Source organism: Cyclospora cayetanensis, unplaced genomic scaffold, assembly GCF_002999335.1.
Source record: "Cyclospora cayetanensis isolate NF1_C8 unplaced genomic scaffold, CcayRef3 CcayRef3_contig_40, whole genome shotgun sequence".
Lineage (NCBI taxonomy): Eukaryota > Apicomplexa > Conoidasida > Eucoccidiorida > Eimeriidae > Cyclospora > Cyclospora cayetanensis.
In genome coordinates, this window is record NW_020312370.1 from 30,092 (window position 1) to 53,763 (window position 23,672).

Sequence of the window (23,672 nt, forward strand, 5' to 3'; positions counted from 1 at the left end):
TGGGTCTGGAGTTAAGCATTGATTTACAAGGACCCTAGTTGGGCTGGTACGTGGATCGCCCGGGAAAAAGAAAAGTACGAACATTGAGAAAAAAAAACGTAGGCAAACGTGGCCTTTTCCATTTCAAAAGAAATTTTTAGCCTGCCCGATACTTCGCTCTTTGGTCTTGCTTCCCGCTTGCTGGCTGAGTTCTTGTGACTTTGTCGTATGGAGATTCCCCGACTTTACTGCCTCGCTGGCGGTCTTTTTCTTTTTCCTATCGTTCCTCTCTTTGTCATTTTGCCTTCCCTACATCCCGTCTCTCCTCCAGCAGCTCCTAACTAGTGCTTCTCCCCTGCCTGCCCCGCTGTCCCTTGCTCTCCCGTACTCGCCCCTGTGCTTATGGCAATGTGTTTGGGGTGGTTGCCTGACATAGCTCGGTCTGGAAGGCTCAAGAGCGAACACGAAGTTTCTAGGCGGGAAGTGGGGCAGGAGAGGGGGAGCGATAGACTCGTACGAATCAAAAGGTAGATAAAGAGAAACGGAGAGGGACGGGAAAAACTTTCAGGCACAGCCATTTGAACTTAAAAACATGGCAAGAAAGTAGTTTTGAGACCAAAGAAAGAAAACAGTCGATGCGCATTTATACAGGAAAATACACTGCAGACCTCGCTAGAAGGTGCAACGGAGCGTTGTTTGTCTTATCCAAGGAGCAAGGGAGGAATCTTCAAGCAGCAAAGGGTGTTGCTACAGGGCAGTTGCTGTCAACAGCAGACCCTACTACTGCTGCCCGTGATTCGACTGCGACAACAGTTGTTGCAGGTAAAACTTGATTTGCTTTTACAGTAAATTGCTATAAGAAGTCTTCTTCGTCAACCTCAGGGATAAGAAGCTCTGAGACCTTTCCGGCGCCTCCTTCAATCGCGTCAGCAACCCTTGGCAGCGAGTCTCGGTGTCGTTTGTCTCTCGAGCCTGCTTGCGCACCAACGCGCATCTGATGCTGCGCTGGAGTAGCAACACTGGCCGCTGCAGTAGCAGCACGGTGCCGCTGAGCCTCTTCAGCTGTACGCTGCTGCTGCAGCTGGTGCTGATGCAGCGCGTGGGTACTGGCGCTACATCCACGCAGCAAGTGCTGCTGCAGCTGGTGCAGCTGCTCCTGTTGCTGTTGCTGCTGCTGCAGGAGCTGCTCTGGTGTATGAAGGCCAAACGGCTGCCCAAGCAAGTGCGGGGGTGGCAAGGGAGGTGGCACCCCGTGCTGCTGCATGTATTGGTCGTGCTGCTGCTGGAGCATAGCAGCACGTTTCTTATCTTCAGCTTCCAAGACAATGGCCGCAACAGCGGCAGCAGCCGCCGCCTTTTTTCTGTTGCGATTCTTCGTTGCCACACCTCCGCCCCTCCGCTTTGTCTCTGTTTGAAAGGCACCTGAGGGGCCTCCTTCAGCCTGCTGGGTATCGCCAGCAGAGCCGGCTGCCGCTGCGGGAGTTGCTTCAAGTAGAGTGGCAGCAGAAGCCGCAGAGCCTGTGGCAGGAGCCGCGACTGTATCTTTTCCCTTTGCTGCACCATCGTTGGCAGTCTGAGCAGCCGCTGCAGCAGCAGCCGCAAGGCCGGTTGCTGCCGCTGTAGGGGCCTGCGGAGCGGCGGGCGGGGCACTTGCTGCTGTAGCATTAGCTACAGGAACCGTGGTTTGAGGTTTGTTGGGAGTCGGAGAGGAGTGGAGATGCGGGTGATGTTGTTGATACTGCTGGTGGTAATGCTGTTGCTGCAGCGGGGGTGGAGTTACGGGGGGGGCGGCGACGGGTGCAGCAGCAAGACGCACAGCAGCCAGAGGCAGCCGAGGAGGTTCGGACTGCAGATCGAAATGCAGCAGCTCCAAAAACTGCAGTAGACGGGTCCTGAAGGGAAGCAATACCAGCAGAAAATCTTATGTGCGCACTAGCTTCACTGCGGTTAGCAAGCCTTCCCGCTGGCTCCAACCCCTTGCAGAGCCAAGGGCAGCACCCGTGTGTGGCTTGTTGCAGCTGCTACCCGAGGCTGCAGCGTTGCTGGGGCTACCCGCGCGTCTACCGCTTTTGCGGCTGCTCCTACTTCGGGAGGAGGAGTTTAGGGGGGGGGAAAAGGCGGTGGGGTCCTGCTTTCTGTTGCCTGCCACCCCTCGAATCTCGACATTCCAACTGCTTCCCTCGTATTTACCTGAAGGAAAGCGGCGTCAAGGCTTCTGCAGCAGGAACCTGCAACAGCGCCCGAAAGTCCAAAGCAGTGAGACGGAGCAGCAGCAGCCTCTGGCTGTGGGCTACCTGCAGAAGCAAAAAGCACAGAGATGTTGCAAATGGCTACAAAGATGTCATGTCTGAAGCCACATGTTCTTCCTGCGGCAGTGCTGCACGTAGGGAAGTACAGAGGGACAGGCTCCACAACAAGCTGCCGCGTTACGGGCTCCGCTGAACCAGCAAAGAGGGTTGCAACAACGAACCTCAGCAAATTCTTGAGCTTTTTCGACAGCCACTTCCTCTGGATGCGCTCCCTGCTGCGCGTGTTGCTGCACTTCTCCGAAGCCTGTGGAGCCGCCACTACCGACCCCAGACGCAGCAGCGTCTGCTGCGCCTGCTGCGGATGCAGCGGATGCCGCAATGTGCATGGACGCTTCATGGTTCTGAAGCAGAAACAGCAGCCGGTGTACCAGTATGGGTGTGAATACAGGGTGGAATGAGCGGCAGACGCCTACTTCCATGGCAAGCTTTCCGCGCTCAAGACAACAATGGCAGCTCTCAACAACAGCAAGCACAGCAGCCAGCAGGACCTCATCAGTCTTGGCTGTCTGGTTCGCTCCCCCGATGCTGCGAGCCTTGAGTCGGTGCTTCACGCGGCGACGGCCTTCGTTGAGCCGATGGAGTCTCTCTGCCTGCAGCACGACAGACAGAGACTGTCGAGGAAAGGGGTCGTGAAGAGGCACACACACCGTCACCACAGACAGTCAGCGGCCACTGCAGCAGCAATCGAATGCACCAAAAGTGAGTCGCAGGAGCAGCTGGAGAGGCTGGAGCGCTCGGCGGAAGCCAGGCTATGCGACTTTGCATGTACGAAACTCGAAAATGACAGAACACGAACAAGCAGCGTGATGCGCAAAGCGGAAGCCTCCAGGCAGCTGAGACAGCAGGGGCCGCTGACGGTAGTAGCAGGATGACTAGGAAAAAAGGCCAGCAAAAGCTTTGCATAGAGGAGTGCAGCCACGAGACAAAAGGCGAGTGAGCACAGACGCTCCAACTAATGTGCGCATTGAGACTAGGGAGATGTGTTGAATCTCACAATTTGTTGATCACTTTCTCGCCGTAGTAAAAACTCAGCTAACAGGCCATAATTTGACTTGGCCCTTAGGCCCGTAGCTCCCTGGTGCTGCTGCGGCTCCTTCTGGTCCACCTGAAGCGGCGAAGTCGTAGTTGCTGCTTCAGCAAATCCACCTCCAGCAACATCTTTGACGTGTCCATGTGCCGATGCCGCTGTCTCTCCTGCGTTGCTGCTACTGCTGCCGCACTGCAGCAGCCGAGAGAACATGCGATCGACGCGGTAACACGATATCGCCTGTAGACAAGGGGAGAGCAGCCTGCAGCAGCAGCAAAACACCCCAAAACCAGCATTCCCCACTTTCCTGAAGAAACCCCAGTTATCGCTGCAGCCACAAAGGCCCCATGCAGCGAAGCCGCGGAAGATACCGCACGTGGGCGTCGCCAGCAAGCAAGCAGCTCTAACCGCATCCAATTCTGCAATTCTGCAAGGGCAACAAAAACGCAGCAACTGCATGACTTACATGAGCCTCAACTGTATCGCGTCGAGCAGCCTCTCGACAATGGCTCCCTCGTCAGCAGCCACGAGCGACATTCCCGTTAAGAGGCCCATGCGCCGGAGCGTCTGCTGCAGCTTTCGCTTCATGTACAGGCGCAGCGTGAAGTGCTGCTGAAGCTCATGAGGCATCGCTTGCGGCTGCTGCTGCGGCTGAGCAGCGGAAGAAGGTGCCAGAGGTCTCAGGATGTGCTGCTGCTGGAGCTGCTGCTTCAGCAATTGACGCAGCTTCTGCTGCTGCTGCAGTATCTCGGTAGCGGGACTGTTAGGAACCCACGACCACCCCCGCTGTTGCTGCTGCTGCTTCTGCTCTTCCTCTCCTGCCATCGGCAAGTGCTTCCTTATAACGGTAATAAACTTTGGACGCTGCCGCAGAAGCTGCGGCCTAAAGAAGCGCCTCTCTCCCTGTGTACCATAGTCCGCCTTGATCAAAAAATTGTTGCTACCACCGCTGTTAGTGTTGTTGTCTTCATTTGGATTCATCACACGTAAACGCTTTGCAGCAGGGCTTTGTGGCACCTGTACATGGGACCCCGCCTGCTGCAGCCGTTGTTGCTGCTGCAGAGACTGTTGTTGCTGCACCTGTCGCTGCAGGAATTGCTGCTGCTGCTGTTGCTGCTGCTGTTGCCGTCGCTGTTGCTGCATGTTACTGCAGCTACTTATGGCCTCAGCACAAATGTCGGCAGAGACGTGGCCAGCCATCTGCAGCTGCTGCACCACCTGGGAACCCCGAGGCTTCTGCAGCAGTCGCGCAATGAGGTCTACTTGCCTGCAGCACATCGTGGCACCAGCAAGTGGAGCATTCGCAGTGAAGAGAGCCGCACAAGCAAGAGGCACGTGTTTCTCTCAGAAGCATTCAAAGCGCTGACCCTTCGAACAGCCGCCTCCCGTGACGCACGCAGAGCAGCTGACACACAGACCCCACCCAGCGAGACGATATTGGAGACTGCCTATAAGAAACAGCCCAAGAATTGACGGCTGCGGCTACTGCATGCGCCATCCTTTAGGGCCACATTCCCAAGCAACCCCAGCGTCCAAGGCAAACGCAGCTGCACACCTTTCCCGAGGATAGGAGACGATTTTGGCGATGGTCTGCGGGTCGATCAGCAGCTGCGTTATCCACCCACACAAGAGAACTGACCCCTTTCCACCGACTGGCAGCTCTAATATTGCGAAAAAATGCCAGCAGGCGCTCCCACTGAGACACCGCTAGTCCTCTGGCCGTCTACACTGACACTGGTATGAGTGCTAGAAATTACTTGGCTCACGGGTGACTGCGTCTGTACAGCGGCGGCATTTTCCGGTGTATCGGGAAAACCAGGAGTAGCAGTAGCAGTCGCCTGAGTAGGAAGTCGCGTAAGACTTGCTGCTGCTGCTGCTGTGTCGTGTTGCGCCACCCGCTGCACCTGTTGGGGCTGCGTTAAGGGCAGCTGACGCTCCGGTTGCTGTAGCAGCTGCTGCTTCACGGATGACTTTGGTGGCTGTTGCTGAGAGAGCTGCTGCACCTGCTCCTGTTGCTGTTGTTGCTGTTGCTGCTGTTGCTGCTGCTGCTTGGCGAGCTCATACGCGTTTTTCAGCACGTCTTGTACACGGACGATCCCCCGCTGCTCCAAAGTGTGCAGCAAACTGTTGAGGGATTTTCCGCCGCTCTGGGGAAGCTCAACGCCCTGTGAACAAATGCCGGAATGAGTTGAGAAGTCAGTAGGCCTTGAGAAGAGACTTACTTACGCTGAAGGGTGAAGACCGAGCAACGCTGTAGGGGGGGTGATGAAGGCTTCCGTTAAACATTTATCATACACGCATGCACGCGCCGTAGGATGGAAGTTCTTAAAAGTAAGCGTTCAAAACATGGGCAGAGGACTCACCTGGAAGCGTGTAGGGTCCGCCTCTGCCATGCGTTGCAGCAGTAGCAGCACATGCTTTGGCTCCACATTCCTCTGAGCTCCCCCCCGAGATTGCTGCAGCTGCTGCTGCAGCGAAGGCGCCGGTGAGGCCGTGTCAGACTTTAGACCCCCTGGAATAGGCTGCTGCTGCTGCTGCTTGTGCAGCAGCGGCTGCTGCTGAGGTATGCCCTGCTGCATGGCTGGGAGCCCATCGGTGCCAGCAGACAGAGTGCCTCCGCAGCCTTTTGATGAGCTGCAGCTGCAACTGCAGCGCTGAGTTCCCTGTACACACCAGGGTTTCCCACAACCCCAGCCGTTTGCCGTAAGGCGGCACTTTGCTGGCTCACCGCAAGCACGTCTCTTGTTGTTGCTGCTGCTGCTCCGAACTTTCAGCCAGCATCATAATTCGAAATCACAAATCCGGCGGAAACTTTCCCCTCGCTTCTGTACAGGAGCAACGCTCCGGCCTTCGGGGCTGCGGACCCCGCTCTCTATGCAAAATGGGCAAGGTCAAGGACCTCTGGCATGCAGCAGCAGAATGCGGTGTATCTAGGCTTTTGCCAATATTAATTATGGATAAAATACCTCAAGCGGAGCGCGTTAGCTTCAGCATTCCCCCGGCTTGAGGCACACATAGGCCGCCGCCAAGGGTCCGGAAAACCCAGGAGTTGGTAGAGGCTGTACTCGGCAAACCGATACAGTGACTTCCTTGATCTGAATTTATAATCCATCCCATTGCCTGTCCAGACTGGTGAGAGTGGGTTTTTGCCTGGTGTACGGCTTCTAATGCTGCTGTTGATGCACGTGCTGCGAGCCCTGCCTTAAGCGCTTATACTGCTAGTCCTACCATTGATGCCAAAGCTGTAACTCCTGCTGGCGTCAATAATACAGCTGATGCTTGTAGTAGTATGTAGTGTGCTTTTAGTGCCACCGTTGGTCTGAATGAAACGGTTTCATCGCGCCACACGCGCGCTACCGCATATGGTTCCTCAGGTGCGGAGCATCTGGTAATGCTACAGTTGCTCCTCGTGCTGTGCTGTGGTGTAAAGGAGCATGCCAAGCAGTGCAGAAGAGGCAGCGCTGTTATAAGGGCCTGCTGCTATACTGCTCCATTTAGGGTCTCCGCAAGGGCGGAGGAGCTCACCTGCAGACCAAAGAAGAACGTTCTCTAAAGTTAGTGTGATACTGTATCTAATGTCTTCATAATGGGGCACCATCCTCCAGGCTCATTAGAATATTGTCAGGAAATAAGGGAGGAGGAATGGCAAGCGTGAACGCAGTTTCACCCTCTTAGCACTTTGAGCCTTCACAGCTATGGCTGTTAGCTCACACACACACATTGCGTCTTCTTAAAGAGATAACACTACTCTGCAATAATTGAGATACATGAGCATACAAAACGATTCGTCAATTCTTTACTCTTCTATGAATATAACTAGTGTAGTTGAAAGTGCCTTGTAGCTGCCTACGCTACATTGTCTCCCCTCCGTCCCTCCCCGCCCCGCTTCTCATACCTCCTCATTTCAAGAGATATGCCATCGCCTTCCGTACCTGTTCGTTGAAATCAAATATTTGCAGGGCACCGAAACAATTTTCGTCCTAGCTTCCACTCCACAGGCAGGCCGAAACGCGAAAAACACTTGAAATGAGAAAAGCAAGTGTGATGTGTGCATCGTTGACTAAAAGAAAGGCACTTGCACTTGCCAAAAACAAATAAGAGACACAGCCAACACGAATGCGGCAACGCGATGGCGCGTCGTCGTTGGAGCGCTGAAATATGTGAGCATCCCGCTGCGAGCCAACATACGTCAAGAAGGCGTCCGTAAAGGGAAATCATAGTACATGCTAGTTCAGCAGTTATTCCTTGCATTACAAATTAGTGTCTGCATGCCAACACAGCCAGTGTGTGCAGCATGGTCGATTTGTAAGCATGCTAAGAGCTATGAGAAAAATATCGAGACAACATACCAGAGAGTGTCTACGGATAAGTCAGAATGCAGGAAACAAAACAAACTAACCTTAACAAAAGGGGACTACTAAAGCGCAATTGCACAAGGTTGGAGTAATATCAAGCAGAGGGTGGACATTTACAAAGAAACGCAAAGGGCCACTAGCATTGTTTGAAAAACATTCTCCGTAGCAACATAGGCCACAGCTGCTCCTCCGACCGCCACTGAGATTGGCGTTCCCGCATTCATTTCACTGAAAGCTCCCTTCTTGTGTGTCCTCGACGCTCGTTAGTCCCAGGATTCAGCACTGACCAGAGGTCCCTAGGGATCCCTCGCCTCTACATTAATACACACGCTTGCGCGGCAAAGCCCACGAAGAATCCGGGGGGGCTTTAAAACATTTGTAGGTAGCCAATAATAAGAGATCTGTGGTGCCTCCAATTACTAGGAAATCCAACAGACTATGAGAAGTGCACTAATTCATGAGAAAATCGCAAAGCGTCCTTGCCACCTGATCGCAGCCCTTTTTGTACGATTCCCGTCTTATGCACCTCGAAAAGCCTGCACGTCCATGGGGACCAAGTCTCCAGGGTGTAGAAGAAAAAGCCGCTGAACACAGTTGTATGCTACTCTGACGTGGGTATTCCACATATATTAGCGTGCACTAGCCAGCTGTCATCTGAGTTCATCCGCAGATAAAGGTGACTGCGGTCACCAAACCCCTAGATCTAACCTTGGACCCGAGAGGTTCCTCTGCGTAGACCAGGAATGCAGGAGGGTAACGAGTAGGCGACTGTGCTATCTCATTACAATATATATAACACCGTGCATATGATACCGCCAAGCAATTGGATTTTTGAGCATAGAGTTGTAACTGGAAGTGTGGCCTTAGTGCACTCCGTCTCTCGATATGCTTCAGGGTGACATGTAGTGCTCACATTATGGTCAACGTGTAGGAGGCTCAAGAAGGCGCGCCATAATGGACTGACAAACTTTATATTCCTATCCGTAATGCAAATGCTAGTCCTGGAGAGTCTGTGGAGCTTCTAAACGGTGTTCGAGCGTAATCGCGCGTGCTGAGCCGTGACAGAGCCTGAGCAAGAAATAAAATCAGGTCATTTGCTAAGTCTGTGGACGGAATCGTAAATGATATCCTGGTCTGTGCCCTGTGGCGTTATACTCGACGATCATGTCGATACAAAGTTTTTCAACAACCATATGGCCCTGCAAAAGGCCAAATTTGGGGGAATGGCGCCGCTTCAGATGCTGAAGATTTGAGCTTCACAGTGCATATTCCTTTGAAATCATTTTCTCAAGGCCACTCTTTTGCCATTTCGGACTGCGGGGATAAGAATTGATGCATGGGTGTTAAAAGCACCTGAAGCATGGAATGTGAAGAACGTCCTTGAACTAGTGCAGGCAACAGTGATTGCGCTGCACAATGTTGAACTGCTGGGGCGTCTCGAGAGCGCGTCAGCGAATCCCTCAGTGAAACCTAGTCAAATCTTATATTATTTGTTTGGTTAGCAAGGTGTGCCTAATCCAATGAAGGGTCCTAGCGTTACCAAATTCTTGAATACTATAGGTGAGGTTCGTTTAGGGCTGATGGTCAGTTTGGACACAAATATGACACCCCTATGAATAGTTCCGCCACTTGTGCGTTCTCTATCACCACAAGAAATATCTTTTTCCGGCGGTAGATAGCGCTGCTCAGCTTCAGAGAAGCGATGAAAATAGCAAGCATTTGCATGGCATTTTGCAGAACCAGTAGCATGTTAGAGGAGAAAAGCGATTGTCTCTGGCTTTGGCTGTGCAGAATATATGCCTCTCCTGCTAGCGCAACGCAAGTACAGGGGGAGTTGAAAAATGTCCGGTGGACGCCTTTGCTACAGCATCAGCCTCCGCTCGCCAGGTCACGGACTGGGTCTGTTGAAGCATATCAGTCAAGGTAGCAAAGATACGAGCGATCCCAAAAATCAAATTCGGGTAATACGATGCGCATGTCAGACCTGCGCATAGTGCATCCGAGTGGACATCAGTGCAGGCCACGCCATGCTTGCTTAAAGTTTTTGGCAGAATCGGTCCAATATCTGCAGCCGAAATATTGTATACCAGGCACTATGTTGTTCTCATAAAAACGAGCACGTGCATGTGTTGTAGCACACATGGCTACAGCCGTGGTGCACGCAATTGGCGCTGTAGGTGCTGAGTGCTCTGGCTAGATGTTACGACGTTGTCCATGTACACGGCCATACACTTTTACTTGATACGCTCAAATAAAAGGCGATAAACTTGTCATTGCAGCTTAGCTGGGGCTATAACAACTCTAAACGGCACAAAGATATACTCGGGTGTGCGAGTGCGAATGTGGAACTTGATTTCGTGCGTTTCATGAGGGTGCGCTTACATGTGCATGAGGGCGTCTGTGAAATCAAATATCGAGTAGATTGTTGATCCGTGTGATATGTTAGGCAGTTCGCTGTTATGAGGCATCTCATTCTTCTGCTTCACAGAAGGTGTGGTCAAGGGCTCAACATTAGCCCACATGGCCTATCTTCCGTCCCTTTTTGGTTCCAACAGCTAATTATGCCCTAAAGCCCTAGTCGAGTTTGGCAAGTTGCCATTTTCATTCAATACCCCGCCTGCTGCTCAGACTTCGCTTTGTGCTGTGAAGGCTCCTGACGCCGCAGAATATAGCTTGAGACTGTGTCCGGGATTAGCTCAGACTAGTGCCCTGGACGACCAGAAAGGGCCCGCCTGCTGGCAGCTTATTCGTATTTGACAGATCAGCAACTCTTTTTTGCTAACTGTTGCTATTCTTTGACCAAAATTTCAGTTGAGTTCCATAGCAAAGAACCAGCTGTAGAGCCACTAAGAGAATGCCTCCTCACACCCCTCTTCTCTTAACGCTCTGCTGAGCCGCCTGCATAAACAATCTACCTTACCCTTCTGAGGTACTGACCCTAACTGGCGGACCATACCCACACAACCATTGTTGAGTAGACCAGGAGATGTGTCTTTCTAGCGCTTCCCGACAGAAATCTTTCCAGCACGCGGCCGTGATCGCATGCTTGCCTTTCATTGGACTGCCCATCGCAAACATAAAATTACGTGTCACTCTACGAACCCAGTTTTAAATTCATGGGCGGCGCTGAGAAGAGAAACTTTTGCCTACAAGTTGCACGTAAGTGCTGCTTCCTAGCCACTCGTTGCTGTTTGCCGCCCGTCAACAAAGCTGAGTCGTATGGACTGACTAACAAGTAAAAACGCATATTACACATTTGCGCTGTCTTCTCAGATAGCCGGTACACCCCTGTCAAATAACGCCAGCATTTCTCGATCATTAAAATGGACTCATATCGACGCAGAATCGATATGTGGTAGGTCCTCAGCCACGGATCTATATTCTGCAGCTCTCTTCACCGCTGTTGCCTGGGTGGATGCTTCCTTTTCCCTGACGTGACTTCTTCGCTCGACAGGAAAGCTGCTTCCGCTGAATTCAGTCCCCTTCTTCAAGTTCTGGGTCTATTTGTATGCGCTCGCAGTTCCGGATCATACAATGTAGTTTTCTACAGTAGAAACATGCACGTAGTTGGGAGTTGTCTGAAAGTACTTTAAAACTAGTCCCTCATTGACGCTTTAGCTCGTTCAACTTAGATCGCAGACTACCACCGGTTCGCACAGTCTCGATAGTTCACATGTTCTAAACCTGCTTTATCTCTTCTTCCTCTGCTTAATACGGAGTATTTGTGCGCATTCGCTCCTAAACTTCTAAGGCGCTCATCATTTGCGCAAGCCCTAGCGATGAGTAGTTTGATCTTTGTCCCGCTGCCCAGACTGAGAACATCGCGCATTAGACACTTAGTAGACTTGAGCTAAATCAAAAAAAGCAGCCGTCCGTTTACGTTGTGGTTTTTGCACACCAAAGTTTTGGACTTTCCTCTGCACCGATCTATTGATATATTTTCGTATTTACTTCCTCAATTCTCCCTGCTGTTAGCCGGATTCCGGCATAAGCCGATGAGTCAGGGGTTGTGCGAGTGCCTGAACTCCACTAATTTCTGCAGCTGGCGACTTCAGAATAGACGAACAGAGGCACAATTGAAGTACATCAGCCTTCAATAAGAATGCCTTCAGGAGCACTCGATTATCTTCATATTGAGGTACAAAGCGAGGCACATGTCCAACCAGCCGATTGAATCTTTGAATACTTGTACATCCAATCAGACTTCATACTTCCTGGTCTGCAGAACGTCATCGCAGTTTTACCAGTTGCGAAAGCATGGCTTTCTAACACCTGTGGAGCTACTGGGTTTACATCTGCTTGCGCGCCGGCCTCTGCCGCATCAACCAGCTTTGTTTTACTGTCCAATCCAAACTCCAGAATGTTTGTATAATAACTACTGTAGTAGAAAGTATTTGCTTGGAGCTTGGCCGTCCACACGCCGCCGGATTCTTTATTGTGGCTGCCTTATCTTTCATCTTTCTGTCCTCATACAGGCCCTACGCACCTGCGGGCCCACTCTGCCACTAGCACGAGGGCAGGGCAAAGCAGCCCTGCTTATGTATTGCAAGATTGTATTTTTTCCATATCAGGTTTCCGCCTTGCTTTGATATATGCTTAGGTAATACTTTCCCCTAACTTAGGTAGATTATTGCTCTTATCATTCACCAGGATAAGAAAAGGGGGTGGAAACGTGAGGCTAACAACTTGAACATGAGTGCTTGCAGTTTCCCTGTTACAAAGCCGAAAAAGGGCAGACCAGCCGTGTTTTCCACGTTCGTCCATATCTGCTGGTGTGGAGGCAGGTCAGGCGGGCGAGGGGTGCAGGAAAACAAAACCCCTGCCGGCCTCTCAACCACTACAATCGACTTGCCAAGACACGAAGACTGCTGCGGCTGGTGCCACTGGCGCTGCTATTTTTCGGGTTGATCGTGACGCTAGGGAAAATGCCCAAATCAACAAGAAACATGAAACTCTGTGTAATACCTAAGCGTGAACCTTTTCAACTGCGAACGACGTGGATACACACACCTATACAAAAAAGTGAAGGAGCCTCCTCACTGCAGAGCCGGAAGGCGGCGGGTCACTGTCTATGAGACAGTCCAACGAGGCGGGGCGTCCGGTAACGGTGCAGTCAGGGAAAATATGCATTTTATTTCGTTTTGCACGGAGAGTGGCCAGGTGAATGGGGAATTAAAGCGATCAGAAAATGCTGTAAAACCTGAAGAAGAACGTATTGCGGTGTCACTCTGCATACACGCACAATCGCGGACGGTGAGCCAGACGAGTGGCTAGTCCTTAGGAAGAGCTGCTGGTCTTCGTGTTCAGCTCTTATTTGCTTTGGGAACGGCCGGTAGATCCCTTTGTAGCTGCAGCTTCTGCTTCCGCTGGTACCGTAGGCATTGCCCCTCTTGCTGCATCCGCAGCTGCAGTCTCGCGGTATTGGTATTCACTTCTTGAATGAGATCACTGATGACTGCAGATAGGTGCTGGACACTTCCGTCTCCGGTTATGGAGTTCTGTGGAGGTTCCTGCGGCTGTTGTTGTTGCTCGCTGATCCGCGGCATCATTTGTGGTGGTGCTTTCTTTAGAGGGGGGCTGATGGCTTTCGGCAATGCGCTGTTGCCTTTGGCGGTAATTTCCCCCACATCGTAGCCGCTAATGCATGTTTTGTGTGAGTCCGCCTCTTGGTAAGTGTATATCAGCGATTTCCTGCTGCGAGGTGTGGCCGCAACGCTTCGTGGGCTGTTGTTGCTGCTGTTGCTTGTGGTGCTACAAACACCACTCCAAGGGGGAGACGCATTGCAGCTAGGGGCAATGAATACCACGCGCTTGGATTTTATTCTGCTTGCACCATCATCTCTATCGGGCGCTGTTGTGTTTCTTCTGAAGCCCCCATATGCTGTGTCATTTCTTTTCGGTATAGGCGGCAAAGGCGAAGCCTGTTTGTTGGAATACCTCGCGGTGCGGTCCAAAGAACTCCTCTCATTTCCAGCCCCAGTGGTCACTTGCAGCTGCTGCTGCTTCTCACTGTCATGCTGTAAGAGTTGCTTTAGAATTAGAGATGCCTGACGGTGCTGCAACTGCCACTTGTGCACGAGCTTCCCTGAGGGTGTCACCGAGCAGTCAAGGGACAAAGTCTTTTTTAGGAGCCCCCTGCAATCTACCACATGTCCATCTTCTGATGCATACACTGCAGCAGCACCTGTTTTGTCTTGTGCATCTTCCAAGCGGTAATTGCTGGAGGGTTTGCTGTAGAGGGGACGCATTTCTGCGAGGTTGAGCTTCAGGAAGCTCCTGGGCTCCTTAGGCACAGGGCTACCGTTTATCTGGAGAGATGGCAGAGTGGAGGGTGCAATACTGCAAAGGTCGCTGCTGTAAGAGTGTTGCATATCATAGAAAAACTCCGAGCTGCTTATGCTGCTGCTTTCGGGGCTCATGCCCAGCCGCGCCTTCCTGTATTCAACCATAGGAGCTGCCGCTTCATGCTGCGCCTCGTCCCGCAAATTGCGGATTTTACTGATACTTCGGGGAGGCTTGTAGCTGCAGGACAAAATGGAAGATAGCACAGCTCCACAGTAAACAGCTAGAAAGCGGGCGAAGCCTTTGTAAAACCACTCTGCTTCTGAACATGAATACCCTAGGGCGTGGCTGGAGAAGAGCAACACTTAAGCCTCGACAAGGAGAGAGGAAGCTTCAAGAAGCATCGGAAATATGAAGGAATAACCTTTTAAAATCATAAAACCAATGTCAATCAGACATCGCAAGCGGCTTCAACTGCCTACACTGCATGCACGCCACGCCGCACAGACTCGCAAGGCATTAACAAGTCTCACGGCTCAATTAAGTCGTCGGGTAACGAGGGTCCTTCATTGCCGAGGAAGGACGAAAACTTGCACTTCATTGAGGCACTGCCTGAAACAAAGGAAGAGGCACCCAGAAGGGAGAGAAGGCGAAAAATTCAGCTCGCAAAACGGTAAAGAATTAGCTCTTGGGGGTTCGCAGCAGAGAACTGCAGACCCGGCCACAGTGGCATGTGACACAGCAAACGCACATATGCCTATCAGAACCCTCTATATACATCATCGATATCCTCAGGCGCTGTTTGTATGACCTAACCAATTGTATTCTGAACAATGGCCAGTGGGACTCATACGACTGCCCCGCGGCGGGAGGGAGATTGGGAAGGCGGACAAAAGCTAGCCTAGAGTTGTGATCGCCTTTACAGCACTGAAAAAAAGAACAATGAAGGCTGTACAAGCTCTGCTAGCAGTGGGGAACGGCCGAGATGGGCTAGGGTTGGGGCTTCAGGCCTTAACGGTTTGTTGCAACGTACAGGATTGCGCAAAGTTTGCAACCAGTGTGACGGGGTATACAGCCCAGTCCAGGGACTGAGAAAAAACAGACAAAGGAAACACATTTGGTAGAGGGAGATCCAGTACACGCCCTGTAGCGGGGCTCCTTCGCCAATAAGCGCAGAGGGCAGGCGGACCACATCAAGCCACAAGCAGTCAGTACACCTGAACGTGGGAGGGCCGCCACAGCCTGAAAGGCAGCCGGAAGCAAAAACGCTGACAAACCGCGAGGTGGATCCTTCGCTCGAAGCAGATACGTGTGTTTCTTTATTTGCATGAAGGCTTGCTTGTTTTTGCCCATCTCACCTTCGGCTGGCGCAACTCTGTTGCGGAAATCGTGACTGAGCCGATATCGTTGAGCCTCCATGACATCTTCCTTCTCCCCTTGACTGTTTCCTCCAATTCCTGGGCCAATACCAGCGTTACGCGCACGCCGACGGCCTCCTCCTTGAGCGGGATGATAAACTGCATGAAAGAGAAACAGAAAAAATACACCATTAAGCGAGGCTTTAGATGTCAATCCGCAGCAGCAAAGCTGCACAGCAGCCAGGGGTGGACATATACAGAGAACCCTGGCTCAAGGAGACAAACTCTTGAAGAACCAGCTGTATACGCGAGTCGTCGCAGTCCCGTGCTCCATGCATCAGGAAAATAGCAAGGGATAGCTCACGACGAATGGGAAGAAAGACAAGAAGCCTTACCGAGTGCGCCACTGGGATATCCACGCTGTATTCACCGGCTTTCGCCGACGGGGAGAGGGCCATAGGTGGCGAACGATGGCGTGTGTGGTTCAGCAGCTGTGACATAGAGACACTCGCACAGCTTTAACGCAACGCTCAAACGGGATAAACAACTGAACACAAAATCTTGGTCGCTTTCTTCTTGGCGCACTTACGTCGATGAGACTGTCGCTTATGTATCCGCATAGGAGAAAGATCTCCGGCCGTTCACCGGGTATATTAAGCTGCCCTCTGAGGTGCACACTCACACGTTGTTTCGTACCTTCATGAAGCCTAAGTCGTTGAACTTCAGCTCGAAATTGCTAGAGTCACCGTAATGACTAGAATCTTCTACCCTAGTGCTCCTACAAGCGCAGCCATTAGGCTCTCTGGCTTACGTGATGCTCGACACATCCACCCTAATCTTTTTAGCCACAGGAACGTCTGGAGTCGCACTTTCCGCCGGCTGCATCTCTGACTGCTGCTTTGCAAGTCCATCAGGTTGCTTTTCAATGGACGCTTGTGAGTCGCCTCCCTCAGATCCCCTGCTTTTAGAGCCGCTACTCTCCCTATCAAGCGTTTGCATGCTACTGCTCCTTCTTGCTGGCTTCCCATTTTCAGATATCCTGCTGGTTCCTCTCTCGGGTGCACCTACCGCCCTGCTGCTTCCTCTCTCGAGTGCATCTACCATCCTGCTGCTTCCTCTCCCAAGAGGGGGTTCCAATAAGGTACTGTGTCTCTCTCCTTCAGTACTGGTGGCGCCTACGTCTGGTTGTGGCATGGTGCTGTTGTCCTCTTCCCTCCCTGCCCCTTGCGGCTCCAATTTCGCAGCCTGCCGCCTACTCCCCAACGGCTGTATTTGAGGCACTGTTTGAGGCTCGCTCTGCCGGATTATTTGCCCCATTCTTGGGGTCGCTTCCACAGGCGTTACTGAAGGGCTGGGGTGAGGGGGCGACTGGGCAGGGGTGTCGAAAACACTACTGCTGCTTCTGCTGTGTTGATGGCCTCTTCGGCTCCCATGGCTCCCACCCGCTTCTGTAGGTGCGTCCATGCTGATTGCACTGCTGCCTCGGGTGTCTGCCCAGCTCAGTGTCCGCTGCAGCGGCTGCTCCTCTGGCTCCCCTGGGAAACTGTCTCCCTTGGCCTTGCGGCTCTTCTGCTTTACGACTTCCCTCGTGCTCCTACCCTTGACAAAAGGGCGGTGCAGCACTGCGGCTCTTGGGGTTTCTTGAACCAACTCATATTCTCGCGCCGGTTGGCAGCAGCTGCAACAGAGCAGCTCATAAAGAGGTAACTGGTTGCCCTCTGCCAAGCGCTGGTAGTGACCGCCAGGCAGGCGCCGCATGCGCGGGGTCTCCACGTAGAATCCAGCATACCCCATCGCTGCTAGATGCTCATGGTGCGGAGCCGTTTGCTGTGTGGCAAGGTGAGCCGCCGACGCTCTGTGTGCAACACAAAGGCAGAGATGCGAGGTAGCAGAGCAAAAGGGACGCCTGTTTCAGCGCAGTCACTGGCTAAAAGCCCCTTTTGCATTGGATCAGTGTACAATTTCTAACTTTGGGGCCTAGAGCTCGGCGATTCGGCACTGTAGGGATGTCTTGCGTAGCAGATCCGACAGTTGCTGTGCTCCTCTGGAGCCTCGAGACCCCAGTGCCCCGCTACGTCGGCCCCCACTCTAACTCCCTCGTGCTTTTCAGAAAGAGGAAAGATGCAGGGCTTACCGGAGAAAGGTGGTTACGGGCGAGGACACAAATGCGGGTGCGTTGGCTTCGATGCAGAGGGCGCGTTGACGGAAATCGACAAGGCTGCGCGCTGTGAGAAGGAACGAAAGCTTGTTTTGATACGACTGAGAGTAATTTTGTGATTCTATCACGCATGCCCTTGGAGAAAATAGAGCAGCTCTATGCGGCACGACTGGCTTCACCGTGGTTGGGCTCCAACGGCCAGCTAGGCTTTTGGCGGAGGCCTTCGTTGTGAAATACCGTGTACTTTTATTGAGTTAACCTTCATTGATTCGCTTACAGTAGCTAATTCAATAAGAAAAATGAGAGAGTCGATCGATTTTACCTTAGAGGCTCTCCACTGTGCATCGCCGATCAACCCCACCAACCACGGCGGCGAGTCAGCGGTGAGGACCAGCAGGGGTTTTCTTGTTCTTGGCCTAGCCCCCCTTAGGTCCTCAATGCCTGTTGTCATTAATCCAATAACTAACTTTTTGCGTCCTTAAGGACCATATTCTGCTCCTAAAACTGCAATATGTACTTGCCCTAACCCCTAAGGCGGCAGCGCCCAACTGGTGGTGTGACCGGACCTGCGGGCTGTCTGTTAATCCTAGCTAACAACTGGCACGTCTGCTCCTCACAAGATAACTAAGCACCATATCCTTTAACATAAGATACACGCTGCTGTGACAACCGCCAAAAGTAGCTCTTGTGCCACTCGCCACGTGCAAGAACAGAATTACCGCAGGTACATGCTTTCCACCTTAAGTGTTCAGACCCTAGGAAAGGCAGTTCAAAAGCAACGATACATGAAAGCAATAAAGTACGCAACGCTTACTCTGCTTGCAGTGGAGGAAAGCGGCGCAACAGGGCTAAGATGTGTTTTCCCCTTGCTTGCTGCTGCCGCTGCGGTATTGAAGTAGGCTGCTACTGTGGCTATGGCATGCAAAGATGTACAACTAGGCACTTCCTACTACACTAGCTACAGTTTAGGGATGAAGATTTCGTTTGGATGTTCGCCCACACTATTTGCCGTTGACTGAGGGTCAGCCATGTGCGCCCCTGCGCTTGTTGCTCTGTGTAGCCTGGTGCGAATATTCAGAATGTGTACCTGGTGCAGCAGCACGTGCCGTAGTGTTAACTTCCCCCTGATGCCGCAGCCCTGTAGGCTAAGGGAGAGAGTGGGGAGGAGCTCATCGGGAAAGCTACGACCTTATTTGAAACCCCAAGCCCCTATGCAGGAAACTAGGAAGCGTCTCCCCGTGAGACTCTAAGCGAAGCGCTGATGTTTGTTTTTGCTTTGCTCATCCAGCTATCGCTAGGGTACTTTACATTTGGTCTGAGCTCAAGTAAGAAGGAACGGCACATTCGACCTGTATGTTGTTCTTTTTGTTTAGCAGTGCTACCCACAATCGACAAATGTGTTGCTGTTGCCTGCGTCCTAAGCTCCCCAAAACCCCTTCATAAATGCTCGGACTACCTAGGGCGTGCGCCACTTGATGCACACCAACTGCTCTTCGTACCTTCATGGCGTGGATCACCAAACAGGGCAGGGGCACCCTACGGCGCTCTTCAGGAACGACACAGAACCTTTCCTCTAGACAGCAGCTGTTTCGCCCATTATAGACGCACCCTTAGCCGCCACTAATGCAGCGTTGAATCTTTGCTGTAGCTGTGCAAAGCCTTCAAACAACCTAAAGCCCGCGCACGTGTTAGTGGACTTCGGCGTAGGGATGATGGCGAAAGGCAGTATGCTTTCCAAGCGACCTGCGCTTACCTACGAATGGGGTGAACTGTGCCATCAACAAATCGAATTAAGAGGTTGTAAACGCTGTAGACACATCAAATGCGTGTAGCTTGTGGTTTAAAAGGCTCCCTTCTTGCTGCGGTCTTCCGTAAGCGTCTCTCACGGTCAGCCCACTAATGCGGGCAGCAATGGGGCGTAAAGGAAATGTGCTTTTAACGGCACCCAATGCGAGGTTCAGCAGTCGGGGTTTGCTTCTAAGGCCTATAAAATTACCCTGGAAGTGCCCCAGCTTCCTTGAACAAACAATGCGACGCGGGTGTCCAAAGCACCGTTCGACACACTCCCACACTATGGGCTTTCTCAAAATAAGGTTGCCCCTCCTAAGGATTGTTCCGCCTGAGCATTGCGACTCTATCATCTGCCTTTCTGCCCAGCTCTGCTTCTTTCGTGCCCCGAACACAGCTTCAGCGGGCTATTGCTTCCAAGCTGAAGCGCTCCCCCTGCTCCTCGCAACTATCCAGGCTCAAAACGCGCAGTCTATTAGGGATACGCACCCATGGGCAGCGTCGCACATATGCTGACGGCTTCAAGATGATTCGGTGTTCTTATAAGTCCCTTCCTAGAGAAATCCTCGCTTAGTGCAGCTTTCCAAGAATCGGGAGGGGCGTGAGCAACAGGGGAATAGTACGACAAAAAAGCCGATCCACTGCAAAGGCTTTCGTAGTCAAGAAGCATTGCACGGATTGAAATCTGCCTCATCTTCTGTGTCCATCGATCAATTAGCCTCGCTCTACGTCTAGTTATTTCTGACTACTCCTTCCGCTTTTTCGCTTTCTGCCCAAAGAACCAATGCTGTCGCGGCACCGGCAGCTGGATTCTGGGGGAAGGATCGAAGACGCAAAGCTAAGGAAGAAAGTGTTCTCTGTACACCCTAAATACGTGAGGCTATATTTTAAATAGAGTCCTGTGCGTCGTAACAAATCGCAACCCTTCATGCGGTTATTTCTGGTGCGACTACCGCCCCGACCCACCCCGAGCAGATGTCAAAATGCAAAGGGCAACACAAAATGGGGGCGATCAGACAACAGCACTGCCCAAACAGCAGCAATAAATGTTGCAAGCCACTCATGGAGGGCACTCGTGGCGTCTTTCCTATTTTTGCAGCGAACGGCCGCTAACTTCTCTGCACGACTTGAGAGAAACACACATGCGCGGCAGCACCTGCTGCCGCTGCTGCTGCGAGCACACACTAGCAACGGTCACGAGTGCTTCAGAAAAATGTCGCTGCGGCTGAAGACGCTCCGTCCAACTCACGCGTCGCCCACAGCACTAACTGTAAGTCAGTCTAAAGAGGGGCAGGACCCTCTCCGTCCTGCACACACCACCATAGCCAACACACTACATGCCGGCGCTGCAGCGAGCCGCTGCAAAGAAGGCTGCTGTGGAAACGGCAAGAGGCTTATCGCAGACGAACAACAATGAAAAAGCTCGGAAACTCTCAGCCTCAGCGAGCTGCAACTTACGCGGCCACAGCTATGAGATCCTGCCGCTGCAGCAGCACCGAATCGCAGCCGCCGAAAAAAGAAGCGGGCAGGAGCATTAGGGGAGTCACTAGCTTAGGTCGATCCTTCGCCACTGCTGTTTCGGCAGTTGCCGCTCCGCTGTCTTCTGCAGCTGGTCGCCCGCAGATTAGCATGCGAGGCTGAACTTCCTGGAAGCAGCATCGTGCACACCCGCGGCAGAGAGACACTACCCGAATTATGACAGCACCTCCAGCCCACGAACCCCCGCAGTCTAATACCGCCCTGCAGGCAGGCAGAGCGATCCGTGACTGCGAGGAGCAGAAGCCACGAAGTACCAGCAGACGCACGGAGTCGCTGCAGGGCAGGCACGAACGGCAGCGAGGAAGAGCAGCACACCTGCAGCAGCAAGTTAGCTTCCACCCGGCAAGGTCCTGGAGAAACAGCACACAGGAGAGCTGCGGAGAGTTGCTGCTGGTGTTGGTGCCCGTGCTGCGAGAAAACGGGAGAAGGTGCTGCAGCGAAACGTGAGGCGGAGGAAGAGGTTGTTGTCGTTGCAGAGTGTGGCGTTGTCGGTGCTGGTGGGCCCATGGCTGCCTCCGCCTGCATATCAGACAGAGAGCAGCACATCCACAGGTTTCTTTTGCGGCAAGCTTTCTTTGTTGAAACCGCATCTGAAAGGACCGTTGCGCAAAAGTTGCAAAACAAGAAGCAGAAAGGTGGGGCGTCGTGCAGACTATTTCTGCAGCGAGCCTCACCGCAGGAATAGTGCCGCCTAAGATGACCGCTGTTACGAGCAGCTGCTGCGATGGCGGAGAAGGCATTAGGGCAGCTGCTTGTAAGGCTGCTTGCTGCAACCCTCCTGGCTCGGCAGCAGCCCGCAGCAACTGCGAGTCCGCGCATGCAAAGAAGAAGAGGGCAGCTGGGGGGGATGTTGACACGCTGCTGGGGGTGTCGGCGAGGAAGCGACTAGAGAAACCGTCAGCGGCTGCCGCTGCTGCGATGGGTTCTACGCTGTGTAGTGAGCGACCAGGCATTGCGGCAACAGCCGCTGCTGCGGCAGCGGCTGTTGCTTCCGAAGCTGCTAAGACGCCACTCGGTGCCACCCACGAGCACGGGAGTCGAGCTTCGTCAAGGGTGCGGGGAACGGGCAGGCGTGGAGGGAGTGCGGCGATTGCAGTCATTGGGTGATGGTGGTCATGCTGCTGCTGCTGGTGCTGCTCTTGCTGCTGCATGAGTAGCTGCAGAGGAGTGCCCTTTACACAGCTGGGGTAGCCGTCGTGCTGCAGCGCATGCAACGGCGCAGAAGGGCAGTCTGCTGGGGGTGCGGCTTCTGCCAGTGCCAGAACGGTCGGCTGTTGCTTTACGACTGAGTTCGTCATCGATCTCTGAAGACCGATTAGGTGGCAAGGGGTGTCTGCAGGATTAGCAGCTCCCGTTGGCAGTGGTGAGGCAAACTCCAAAGTCGGCGCAGGAGCCGTTGTTGTTGCGGCAAAATACTGGTGGGAACGAAGGGGATTCTGCTGTTGCGGACGATGCACCTTGTGCCGCTGGAGCGGCTGCTGCTGCTGCCAGCTGCACCACTGCTGCTCGTGTTGCTGCACAGAGAAGAACGCTTGCTGAGGGGGGTAGCGTTGCGGCTTCGAAAGTTGCCCTTCTTGCAGCTGAAGCTGCTGTTGCTTTGCTGAGCAGCAGGCACGCGCCTGGCCTCCTCCAGAGGAAGGAGCGAGACACGGCTTGTCTAGTGAGTGAGTTTGCGCCCATACAGCATTTGCATCGAGATATGTTCTCATCGCAGCTTTAGAGACACCCTGCTGCATGCTTGCGTGCGGCGCTGAACCCGCTGGCACAGGCTGACGACAACAGCAGCACCTTGAATGTCTGGCACCGCTGTTGCTCTGCAGGCTGCAGCTGCCGCTTCTCTTGCTCAAGCTGGGCAGCTCCCCCTTCGTGGCTGCTACAGGCCTCTGCACTGCACAATTACACCCAGAGCGGCATGTCGAAGCTTGCGACGGCTCCTGCTGCCTTGACCCTCGGATGCAGAGCGCTGCTGCTGGTGATGCTGCTGCTGGTGATGCCGCTGGATAACGCCTCTTCTGCAGCACAGCAGCGCCATGCCCTGTCTCCGAAATGGTGGGATTTGCAGTCGGAGTTTCAGAAAGACCATCCGAAGCAGCGGCGTGCTTGCCGCCCCTGCTGCATGTGCAGATGCGCGATGGCGAGCGTTCGAGCTTTGGCTGGAAAGGCTGGTGCTTCTGCTGAGACTGCCGCGCTGTTCTACGGGCACGCAACACCTCCTGTTTTGCAGAAGGGCATGCAGGGGGGGAGTAATCTGCCGCTCTTGTCGTTTTTGCACAGAGGTCGTGTGGCGCTGCAGCAGCCGAGACGATGCCTGTTGCATGCGGTGCTGCCCTTGTCGTGGGTGACGGGGAGCAAAGCGTCTGCGGCTTCGGAAAACGGCGCGTGGAGACCCCTGCAGCAGCAGCAGCTGCTGCAGCTGGTGCTGCTGTTGCTGCAGCTGCTGCAGCTGGTGCTGCTGTTGCTGGTGCTGCTGTTGCTGCTGCTGCTGTTGCTGCTGCTGCTGTTGCTGCTGTTGCTGCGGGGCAGCACGCGTCTTCGCTTGTCGCACCGGCAGCAGGAGCCGCAGCGGCTGCTGGAGGAGGGAGATTACTCTGCGCAGAGGCAACGGAAGAGGGAGACATGACCGAGCTGTCGGAGCTGAGCGTTAAGGAGAAGGAGGTAGCACATGCACCGCGAAGGGCAGAGAATGCAGTTGCTTCCCCCGCTGTAGCAGCAGCGGCGGCAGCGGCTGCTGCTGCCGCTAACTCGGCAGCAGCCTTCTCAGCCTCAGCAAGCGCTGCCGCCTCTTCGGCTGCAGCCGTTGCTGCAGCAACCTGGGCAATAGCAGCAGCTGCTTCTGCTGCCGATGGTGCTGAGGAACGCCGCTGCAGAGAGTAACGA

The 23,672-nt window shown here is 53.3% G+C and overlaps 3 protein-coding genes across 3 annotated transcripts; all 3 read right to left on the bottom strand.

The window, feature by feature from the left end:
- Positions 1-832: 832 nt before the first annotated feature.
- LOC34624107 (mediator of RNA polymerase II transcription subunit 15) lies at positions 833-6,096 on the bottom strand. Its single transcript, XM_026334355.1, has 11 exons — positions 6,044-6,096; positions 5,885-5,978; positions 5,679-5,783; positions 5,082-5,480; positions 4,871-4,923; positions 3,782-4,582; positions 3,283-3,577; positions 2,762-2,878; positions 2,450-2,629; positions 2,170-2,273; positions 833-1,871 (listed from the first exon to the last, which is right to left on the bottom strand). The coding sequence occupies exons 1-11, from the start codon at positions 6,094-6,096 to the stop codon at positions 833-835; spliced, it is 3,240 nt and encodes a 1,079-aa protein (XP_026190140.1).
- Positions 6,097-20,520: 14,424 nt separating this feature from the next.
- On the bottom strand, positions 20,521-21,748 carry LOC34624103. The gene is made up of 4 exons (XM_026334356.1): positions 21,449-21,748; positions 21,111-21,314; positions 20,715-20,902; positions 20,521-20,563 (listed from the first exon to the last, which is right to left on the bottom strand). The coding sequence occupies exons 1-4, from the start codon at positions 21,746-21,748 to the stop codon at positions 20,521-20,523; spliced, it is 735 nt and encodes a 244-aa protein (XP_026190141.1).
- A 47-nt stretch (positions 21,749-21,795) lies between these two features.
- LOC113146575 lies at positions 21,796-23,413 on the bottom strand. The gene is made up of 4 exons (XM_026334358.1): positions 23,322-23,413; positions 22,415-23,123; positions 22,004-22,168; positions 21,796-21,837 (listed from the first exon to the last, which is right to left on the bottom strand). Exons 1-4 carry the CDS (start codon positions 23,411-23,413, stop codon positions 21,796-21,798), a joined length of 1,008 nt encoding a protein of 335 aa, XP_026190143.1.
- Between the last annotated feature and the right edge of the window lie 259 nt (positions 23,414-23,672).